This window comes from Lathyrus oleraceus, chromosome 7 (genome assembly GCF_024323335.1).
Source record: "Lathyrus oleraceus cultivar Zhongwan6 chromosome 7, CAAS_Psat_ZW6_1.0, whole genome shotgun sequence".
In the NCBI taxonomy this organism is placed as follows: domain Eukaryota; kingdom Viridiplantae; phylum Streptophyta; class Magnoliopsida; order Fabales; family Fabaceae; genus Lathyrus; species Lathyrus oleraceus.
Window position 1 is genome coordinate 506,702,270 of NC_066585.1, and position 10,640 is coordinate 506,712,909.

General features: G+C 35.7%; 2 protein-coding genes across 11 annotated transcripts; both read left to right on the top strand.

The window, feature by feature from the left end:
- The first annotated feature begins 606 nt into the window (after window positions 1-606).
- LOC127104631 (uncharacterized) lies at window positions 607-1,182 on the top strand. The gene has a single exon (XM_051041808.1). The coding sequence runs from the start codon at window positions 607-609 to the stop codon at window positions 1,180-1,182; it is 576 nt and encodes a 191-aa protein (XP_050897765.1).
- Window positions 1,183-2,684: 1,502 nt separating this feature from the next.
- Window positions 2,685-8,232, top strand: LOC127105957 (splicing factor U2af large subunit A). 10 transcript variants are annotated; one of them, XM_051043185.1, is made up of 15 exons: window positions 2,685-2,941; window positions 3,283-3,536; window positions 3,682-3,795; window positions 4,100-4,189; window positions 4,250-4,286; window positions 4,477-4,620; window positions 4,805-4,870; window positions 4,959-5,012; window positions 5,125-5,184; window positions 5,732-5,792; window positions 5,889-6,001; window positions 6,097-6,543; window positions 6,634-6,769; window positions 6,990-7,057; window positions 7,908-8,232. In XM_051043185.1, exons 1-15 carry the CDS (start codon window positions 2,774-2,776, stop codon window positions 8,043-8,045), a joined length of 1,950 nt encoding a protein of 649 aa, XP_050899142.1. In that variant the 5' UTR covers window positions 2,685-2,773; the 3' UTR covers window positions 8,046-8,232. The 10 variants fall into 10 exon arrangements, with proteins under 10 accessions (XP_050899142.1, XP_050899133.1, XP_050899134.1 ...); XM_051043176.1 differs by lacking the exons at window positions 4,250-4,286; window positions 4,477-4,620 and having other exon boundaries at window positions 4,100-4,170; window positions 4,797-4,870; XM_051043177.1 differs by lacking the exons at window positions 4,250-4,286; window positions 4,477-4,620 and having other exon boundaries at window positions 4,100-4,170; window positions 4,800-4,870.
- The last annotated feature ends 2,408 nt before the right edge of the window (window positions 8,233-10,640 follow it).

The window sequence follows — 10,640 nt, forward strand, 5'->3', positions numbered from 1 at the left end:
AAAAAGAAGTGTGTGGTTTCTTAGGGAGGTTGAACTACATTGCTAGGTTCATCTCTAATCTAACAGCCACTTGTGAATTAATGTTCAAGTTATTGAGAAAAGATACGGTCGTCTGGTGGAACGAAGATTGTCAAGGAGCATTTGAAAGAATAAAAGAATACTTGCAAGAACCTCCAATTCTTATGCCTCTAGTATAAGGAAAGTAGAATGAAGATCGTTGATCATGTATCTTATTGTCCTCAATGGGTCAATGAGGTCTGTATTAGGCCAACATGACGAGACTGGCCGAAAAGAGCATGCAATATACTACCTGAGCAAAATGTTTACCAACTGTGAAATCAAATATTCACTGCTCGAGAAAACTTGTTGCGCTCTAGCATGGGCTGCTCGGCGATTGAGATAGTATATCTTGACTCTTACCACCTTTTTGATCTAAAAGATGGACCCGATTAAGTATATTTTTGAAAAGTTTGCTCTCACAGGAAGGGTTGCCTGTTGGCAAATGATTTTAACAGAATATGATATTCAATATACAACTCAAAATCCATAAAGAGTGGTATAATTGCTGATTACTTGGCCCATCAACCCATAGAGGATTATCAACCAATGAAGTTTGAATTTCCTGATGAAGATGTGTTATTTCTCAAAGAATATTACAATAGACCAGACCCATATGAAGGCCCAGAACCAGGATCGCGATGGACGCTCATGTTTGACGGTGCTTCAAATGCTTCGAGAAATGGTGTGGGAGTTGTCATTACTTCTCCCACGGGTTTTCATATTCCTTTCACTGCCATAATATGTTTTGATTGCACGAACAACATGACCGAATATGAAGCTTGCATCTACGGGATTAAAGCAACTATTGACTTGAGAATCAAATTTCTGAAGGTATACGGGGACTCAACTCTGGTCTTCATCAAAATTAAAGGAGAATGGGAGAGAAGACACCCAAATCTGATTCCGTACCGGGAGCATGTATTGAAGTTGATTACATATTTTGAGGAGATCACATTTGACCATATCCCGAGAGAAGAAAATCACTTAGCAGATGCACTGGCTACTCTGGCATCCATGTTTAAAGTTAAATGGGCGAATGAGGCCCCCTCCATCATCATTATGAGGTTGGATGAGCCAACATTCTGCTATGCTAATGATGAAGTGCAAGATGATAAGCCTTGATTTTATGATATCAAAAGATACCTTGAAAGACAAGAGTACCCGGAGGATGCATCTATCCCATATAAGAAAACATTGAGGAAGCTGTCTGCCAGGTTTTTCTTGAATGTGGATGTGCTGTATAAGAGGAATCATGACTCTGTTCTGCTCAGATGTGTGGATAGACACAAAGCAGAAAGAATTATCAAGGAGATTCATGAAGGTTCATTTGGAACCCATTCCAGTGGTCATACCATGGTTAAAAAGATTCTGAGAGCATGTTATTACTGGATGACCATGGAAATTGATTGCTACCTTCATGCTAGATCGTGTCACAAGTGCCAAATTTATGCTGATAAAGTGCATGTTCCGTCTGTGCCGTTGAATGTCTTGACTTCTCCATGAACCTTTGTAATGTGGGGCATTAACATGATCTGACGCATTGAGCCCAACGCTTTGAACAAACATCGTTTCATCTTAGTGGCTATTGATTATTTCATAAAGTGGGTGGAAGTTGCTTCCCATGCCAATGTAACTAAGCAAGTGGTTGCCTGTTTCATCAAGCCGAATATCATTTGTCATTATGGGATCCCCGAGAAGATTATTACGGATAATGGATCCAATCTCAACAAGAAAATGATGACAGAGCTATGCTAGAACTTCAAAATTCAGCATCATAATTCCTTCTCGTATCGCCCGAAGATTGTGCAGAAGATGGTGGCAACCTATAAGGACTGACACAAGATGCTCCCCTTTGCTTTGCATGGTTACCGCACTTCGGTGTGTACCTCGATCGGGGCAACCCCATTCTCATTAGTGTACGACATGGAAGTAGTTTTCCCTATTGAAGTTGAATTCCCTTCTTTAAGGTTGATGACAGATGTGAAACTTGACGAAGCTGAGTGAGTTCATAACAAATTCGATCAGTTGAACCTCATTGAAGAGAAAATAATGACTGTTATCTGCCATGGGCAGTTATATCAAAAGCGAATGAAGAAGACATTTGATCAGAAAGTCCGTCCTCAGAGTTATAAGGCTGATGACCTCGTTTTGACAAGGATTATTCTTCCTCAAATTGATCATAGGGGCAAGTCTTCAGCTTCTTCAAGAACCCTCCTTCTCACGATTGCTGTTGCGTATATAGGTTGTTGAAAATTGTTAACAAGCGTATCTTTTTTTAGTAACATGTAACTTACATTTTTTTTTATCTTTGGAGTTTTACGAGTATTCCTCTATGATTATTATGTTTAACAAATGACACAATATTTAAAAATGAATAAATCTTAAATTTTAAATATAAAAAATAATAAAAGAGAATATAATTATTTGAATTTAACATTAAAAGATTAATTTTGAATAATAATTAAATCTATATCATATATATTAGAATTCAGAGTATCACAAAAGTCAATAAAATATTTAATTAAAATAATCTTTTTTCGTACTAAAAAAACAATTTTTTTTAGATTAATTACTGTGCAGTTTTACAAAAAAGTTTTACACTTTATCAATAATTTGAAAGAAAATTTGAAAGAATAAAAGAATTGCAGCTAGGAAAACAGTGGCCTGAGTGAGTAGTAGAAGTGAACTGAAACAACTGCTTTTAGGTTTAGAGATGGCTGAATACGAAGAAGAAGAAAGATACGAAGGGAACGGAGCCGGAGGAGGAGGCGGAGAAGGCGGAGGAGAAGGAGGAGGAGGAGAGGATCTCGACACCACTCATCCCTATCCTTCTTCTGCATCTTCTCCTCAACTTCTCGATCATCCCGTTTCCAAATCTCGCGTACGTTTTTCTTTCCAATTTCCAACTTAATTCGATTTCATGGATTTGTTTTTTTTCTTTGTTCGAGCATTTTCGATAATTAACAGTTAGGTTTTACTGTAATTCACGTTTGAAATGTACTATTTAGGCTTTGAGATTAAGCAATTAGGGTTAGTTAGTAATTGGTTTGTGTTTCATTTTATTGTTTATGTGTTTTACCTTTGAAATTAGAACCTATATAGAGAGATTAGAACCTATATAGAGAGAAGATTTTTTCCTTTTTGGTTTGAGTAATTATGTAATTGATAGTGGAATTGAACTCTTATGCATAGCTTATGTTTTTTTATTGTTTGTTTTGGCAGCATGAATCTCGTGATTATGATAGAGAATCATCGAGAAGCAGAGAAAAGGAACTAGAGAAAGACAGGAAAAGAGATAAGGAGAGGCACAGAGATAGAGACAGAGAGAGAGATCGTGGTGATGGGGAGAAGGAAAGGGATCCTCACCACAGAGACTATCGACACCGTGACAGAAAGGATAGGGAAAGGGGTAGGGGTAGAGATAGGGAGGATGGAGATTCTCACAGAAGTCGTGACCGTGACCGTGACCATGACAGGTTAAAAGCTCATATGAGATTTTCATTATTGATGCTTAATTTGTCTTGATTATTCATGTTTTATTAGTAATGTTGTTTCTTTTGGAATTGTTGTTGTTGTTTTGTTCATTTTCAGTTTTGCTTAAAAAACTAGTTTATATTACAGAAGAGGAAGAGGGGATTATGATCGAGAGGAAAGGCATAAACGTAGGTCTCGATCTATTTCACCATCTAAAGATAGATCTGAGCATGGAACAAGGTCACGTTCTCGCTCGAAGAGGTAAATCATATAATAAACATACTTAACATTTAAGCGTATAGAACATGCTCTCGCATATGCACGGGTCAGCTATTCGGAAAAATATGAAGTTATGTTCCTTCCTTAAAAACATCAGTTGGATGAATGGTTCAATATATTGATAACAACAATAACAACCAAGTCTTATCCCACCTTTAAAAAAAAACAAGCCTTATCCCACTAAGTAGGGTTGGCTACAAAGGTTCTAACATTCTAACTACCTGATGAAATGTTTCTTAGTGTGAAGTAGCCTTTATTTTTTAATGCTAACATTATTTACTTACAGCAAAAGGGTTAGTGGTTTTGATTTGGCTCCCCCTCCTTCTGCAATGTTAGCTGGTTCTGCCGCTGTTACAGGTATTTGCTCTTGTGTTTTGTACAAACTTTGTTAATCTTAACTGCTTTCTTTTTTTGTTGGTCGTAGACTCGTAATAAGGAAAAAAGTTCATATCAAATTGCATGCTGTTATCTGGGTAAGCTGTATTCAGTTATTATCCGATCACGTAGCTCTTTGAGGAATGGTCACCTATGGTGTGCAATTTAATTTAGCCTTCTTTTTGTTTACTTGTTGATATAATCCTGAAACTAAAAGATGCTTTGGTTTTTTGTCTTCTGTTTAGTGTTTGTTTGTTTTGTTTCTGTCTTATCTTATGCTCTAAGAAGGCAATGTTGGGCAACTTGCCCCAATGTGTTGACAATGGGCGTGAGCCGACATCTGTAGCTTTTATGTCCATGGAGGAATCAATGCACCGGTATTTGGTGGGTCTTGTTCGTCTTCAACTGGAAACTATATCTACTTTGGTAGACGTACAGATATTATCTCCAAAACTTGTTTAAATGTTCCTTTAATCTCATGCCTATGTTAAGAAGGTTAAATTCTAATGGAAATTGGAGTAAGAGGAGTCATTGATACCCAATCAATCAATAGTTATTCAAAAGGTTCAGTAATGAATTTGTTCTGAGGTGTAATATGCCTATATTAGCAGGTCAGATTACTGCGCCAAATCCTACAATTCCTGGAGTGTTGCAAAACATGTTTCCGATGGCTCCTAGTCAGGTATATCTCCCTTTATTTTTTTTCCCAGTCCTGGTTATTTTATAAGTTTTGGCTTACTTTAATTTGTCTTCCTGTTTTGCTTCTTCAGATGCAGCAGTTCAGTGCTCTCCCTATGATGCCAATTCAGGCTATGACACAACAGGTAAAGAAAGACTTTTCGGTGTATACTGATTTTAAGCACTTAATTGATCTATGAAGTTTTAGCAGTATATGTTCTAATTTAGGCACTTCATTGATGTGTGAAATTTATACAGGCTACTCGACATGCTAGAAGGGTGTATGTTGGAGGACTCCCTCCGACAGCCAATGAGCAGGTACCGGGCTTTAACAGGCCTTCTCTACTATCAGTTTTTCTGACTATTGGCTTCATGATCTTTGACCATATCTACTTCCTTACTGCTGGTTTTCGGATAATTGTAACTACTTTGTGAAATAGGTTTTGTAAAACTGGTCATATTTTCCAATGCTCAAATCTATTTTATAAGTTTGCTGTTGCTCAGAGTCATCCCTTTTAACTTCTGAATGACGATTAGCTAAGCTGACTTGTCAAATAGTTTTTCTTGTTTCATCATATGACCATTTACAATCAGATGTCATGTACTTTTCATGTGTTACTTGAATATCTGATCGAGAGAATGAGTGAGGTGGGCAGTCTGCTAAACTGCCTTCTTGCCAAATAATTTTTCATGTTTAATCAAATGGCCATCTAGAGTTTTATCTCGTGCTCTATTCAATTGAGCAGTTTAATTGTGTCATTATTATTGACATACAAACAAGTGGAAGACAAGTCTGTAATTTATTAAAGCTTGTTTTTGTTCATGATTATTTTACCCTTAAGTATTTTTTCATGCTATGCTGCAGTCTGTTGCTATTTTCTTCAGCCAGGTCATGGCTAAGATTGGAGGAAACACTGCTGGTCCAGGTACATAAAATCTTCAAATATGATTTACTTCAGCCTGTTGAAACTTTAGATGTCATTCATCGTTAGGAACTAATTTTATGCTGCGAGTGTATGAAGGTGATGCTGTGGTCAATGTTTACATTAACCATGACAAAAAATTCGCCTTTGTTGAGATGAGGTCCGTTGAGGAAGCTAGCAATGCAATGGCTTTGGATGGGATTATTTTTGAGGTTGTATGATACTTCTCTCTTCCTCTTTCATTTTTTGAAGTAAATGAACATGGATGGTCTGAATGAATTTGATTTCTTTTTAATTATAACTCTAGGGGGCACCTGTCAAAGTCAGGAGACCTACTGATTACAACCCTTCTCTAGCTGCTACTCTAGGCCCAAGCCAACCTAACCCAAACCTGAACCTTGGCGCTGTTGGTTTAACCCCTGGGTCAGCTGGTGGACTTGAAGGCCCTGATCGCATTTTTGTGGGTGGACTTCCATATTACTTCACAGAAACTCAGATCAGGGAGCTTTTAGAAACTTTTGGTCCTCTTCGGGGTTTCGATCTGGTGAAAGATAGAGAAACAGGAAATTCAAAGGGTTATGCATTTTGTGTTTACCAAGATCTTGCTGTTACTGATATTGCATGTGCAGCTCTGAATGGAATTAAGATGGGAGATAAGACTCTTACTGTTAGACGTGCTAATCAAGGGACAACCCAGCCTAAACCTGAACAAGAGAGCATTTTAATGCATGCACAACAGCAAATTGCTCTGCAGGTATGAAATATTGTCTCTGAAAATGTTTCTATTACTAATATTCTGGTGCCCGTTTAAAACTCTAGTTACTTTATACTTCCAATTTTGCAGAAACTTATATTTCAACCAGCATTAGTAGCTACAAAGGTGGTGTGTTTAACCAACGCAGTTGCTCCTGACGAGCTCAAGGAAGATGAGGACTTTGAAGAAATTATCGATGATATGAGACAGGAATGCTCCAAATTTGGTAATTACTGATTTTGAGTGCTGGTTTTCTACCGAAACCTGCAATGCGTATTAGTTGCTATATTTATTTGTTTCATAGCCATTCTTCTATAAAGTATAAGGACTAACTTACAATCCCAGGCCTCCATAACCTTCCATCTTTATGCATCTGTACCTACTTCATTGCATATTTTGAAAGTTTATTTACACGGTACACTCTTTTATTGTCACAATATGCGCAGGTACTTTGGTGAATGTTGTGATCCCTCGCCCACAACCAGATGGGGATCTATCTGGTGGAGTTGGAAAGGTCTGTATTCTGTGAAAAAAATTTCTTGCCATGACATATATTTTTTTTTCAAGTTATCATTCTTGTTTTCTTTATGATAATGATGATGATTGTGGTTGTTATTATTAATATAGAAATGAAGGGTGCATGGAGTTTTATGGTAGAAATAAATTGGTGTATAGTTATTAGTCATGGGTGGAAAATATAAAAAGTTTGAGTACCATTAGAGTCTGAGCTAGTTTTAAAAAATTCTATTGCAGGAAATTGACCAGATAGAGAACATATTTTTTGTTAACTTTTTGAGTTGTTTATTCCTTCTGGGGTAAAGCTGTAAAGCACAGATAACTAACTCGTTAAGTACTTTAAAATATGCTTTTAATTGAAACATCATGGTTAAGGGTTTAAAGGAATGCTAGCAATGAACCTGGATTTCTTGCCAGTTGATCATTCACGCAGTCAGGTAATCTTGACCATCTTCCGACAGTCCGAAAAATAAGCAGAATTTGATTTTTTATTATTATTTAAACTAAAATTACCGAGTTTAAGATTTAAACTGTCCGACTCGATCAGACGGATACAGATCACCCGACTGCATGCAGTCAGTTACTGGAAGGATTCCAGGTTCGCTAGCAATACTCTAACACACTTTCCAACTCACTGCCTCATATTGGTTAAAATTCAATCAGCTATCACTAAATTACGTGTGGCTTATAAATTTGGTGGTATTCTCAAGAATTTCATCAGATAAAAGGGTGTTGAAAAATGTGTATAGCTTGTATTACCAAAGTTTCTGTAGGGTCATAGAGCAGTTGTCATATAACTATTGTGGGCAAACAAAGGGTGGCAACTTTTCTGATTTTTGCATTTGCAGGTGTTTTTGGAATATGTGGATATTGAGGGTGCTACAAAAGCCCGCACTGGATTGAATGGGAGAAAATTCGGTGGAAATGAAGTAATAGCCGTTTTCTATCAAGAGAATAAGTTTGCTCAGGGGGATTATGAAGGCTAATTGCTGTAATGTCACTTGGATTATATCTCAAATTTTCATGTATGTTGTGAGATTGTTCAATATAAGTTTCTTTATTTCTTGTACACCGAGGTGGGAGCGGAGAAACTGATAGCTTCTGTTCTTAACTTGGATTTTTTTTTCATTTGATTGATAAATAATACTAGTTGATAATTTGTAACTTGTCATATCTTATGCTCTCTATCTGTGATATCTTCATATATTTGAACTGCTTGATTGAAGTATCCTTTGAAATATATTAACATGCTAATCAAATCAAAACTTGTTCAAGTCACATAATATTAGCATGTAAGCTAGCCATCTATTGAATTAAATGTTAATATGGGTTTTCAAAAGCCAATTAAACTTAATCATTCTGGATTCAAAATCTTAATACTTGAAAAATTCATACTACTAATTCCCAAGTAAACCAAACTGTTTTAATATTTTTATATTGCAGTTTGGTTTAGAAAGCGTTTGGGGGTTGAAGAATCAGCTCTATAGAATGAAACTGTAAGTTATGAAGACAGGTACAAAAACAATGTTATTCAAAAATTAGTGACGGTTGGTGGTCTTACTAATGATTAGTTTCCTTATATGCTTATTCAGTTATTTGTAACCTATAGTTTGTGTCTTATAGATAGAAGTCAATATTACATCGTAAATAAAGACTTTGAAAGGAATAATATAATGATCATATTTTCCTCTCTTTTTTCTTTCATCTCCATTCTTTCTTATCGTATGTGAATTCTATTTGCCATAGTTTAATTTAATTTCATAACGTGATATCGTTGAACTGTAGCATGAGATTAAACTAACATACGAGAGTTGGCTAGCCAATTTATTTGAAAGTTGTATTATTAGAATTTGTTGAGTATGTCTTGTATAATGACTGAAGAACACAATAATTTAAAATAGAAATTCTAAATGCGGTTTAGATCTAACTATTTGTTTTATGCAGATAATAATGGGGTATGTGTTGAAATTGATTTTGATAAAACAAGATTCAATCACTTTTTTGATTGATTCAAGATTTTCGTTCTTCATTCGAGTGATTCAATCACACTTTAGTTGCAAGACAATTTCTTTGCATAAATTTGAAGAGAGGAGAAAATTTTGAGAGAAAAGAGAGAGAAAATGTATGTTTTGAGATAAGAGAAGAATGTATTGAATTGAAAATTATTGATTTTTTACAAGTATAAAGACTCTTCTTATTTATAATGAAATTACTTGTACATCATGTAATTCTCAAAATATCTCTCTTCGACTTATTATAACATGCATTCGACTTAATGCAAACTGTATTCGACTACCAATCGAATGCACACAACTTTGACTACTACTTGTTGTATTTGACTCAACTTACTGTTAAATACATGTAGATTCAACTATTACAAATTATAGTCGATTATTACTTTAACGACTATGTTCGACTTCGACTCTGTTGAATACATGTCATTTCGACTCAGTCGAATTCTGCATCTTACAAACATGTTTAGCACAAAGAATTACATATTTAACACACCACTTAATTCATTGTGTTTAAGGTATCTACATTCATCATAGTTCTCAACCTCTTGAACAATTTTACCTGCACAATCTTTGTCATGATGTCTGCAATCTGATTCTCAATTATGTAGTGTTACAAGTTCAGTTTCTCATTTGCTACTTACTATCTAAGATAATAGAATCTCATCTCAATGTGTTTGCTTCTTCCACGTGCTATCTGATTCTTGGCCAAATTGATAACATACATGTTATAATTTTTAATGATCATTGCTCCATATTTTCACATGCAATCTCTTCGATCAAATTTACCATCCACATTGCTTGACATGCACAAAGAGAGACAACTATGTACTCGATTTCAAATGATGACAACGCTATAACTGGCTCTTTTCTCGAGCTTTAAGCAAATGGTGCACAACCTAACATAAACACATAAACAACTGTGAATTTTTTCTATCCTTGGCGTCACCATACCAACTTGAGTTAGTGTATCCCACTAGTTTGCATTCCTTCCTTCATCTGCTGCAGAAAATAGAATGCCATAATCTAGTATTCCTTTGAGATACACGAATATCCTCTTAGTGGTCGTAAGATGAAACACCTTTGGCAAACCTACTCACCATGCCTATATTGTATGCTAGATCAGGCCTTGTGTGACAAATGTATCTTAATGATCCAATGAGTCTTCTATATTGAGTTCGACTGACTTCATCTTTAACTGGATCTTTTGTCAGTTGCAATATTGGTCCAGCAGGTGTCAAAGTTGCATTACAATCCTCTATCTCAAATATTTTGAGTATCTCACTTGAATATCTTCTTTGATGTAGCATCAAACCTCTACTAATCTTGTAGAATTCGATACAAAGTAAATATGAGATGTTAACCAAGTTAGACATTTTGAATTCCTTGCTTGGGTCGCATTTAAAGTCTTCGATCTCCTTCTTGTAACTGTCTGTTATTAACAAGTCATCTACATATATACAAAGTATGATCCGTTCACTCATGCTTCATCTAACATATACACCATGCTCAGTTGTACACTTTCCAAACTCATTCTCCTATAGAAAGTCATATGTCTTCTTATTCCAA

Excerpts from the sequence above, each read along its gene's own strand:
- LOC127105957 (XM_051043185.1), top strand. The coding sequence starts at position 2,774 with ATGGCTGAATACGAAGAAGAAGAAAGATACGAAGGGAACGGAGCCGGA. Across the intron at positions 4,871-4,958 it reads TTCCGATGGCTCCTAGTCAG|ATGCAGCAGTTCAGTGCTCT; the intron begins GTATATCTCCCT and ends TTGCTTCTTCAG. Across the intron at positions 7,058-7,907 it reads TATCTGGTGGAGTTGGAAAG|GTGTTTTTGGAATATGTGGA; the intron begins GTCTGTATTCTG and ends TTGCATTTGCAG.
- LOC127104631 (XM_051041808.1), top strand. The coding sequence starts at position 607 with ATGAAGTTTGAATTTCCTGATGAAGATGTGTTATTTCTCAAAGAATAT.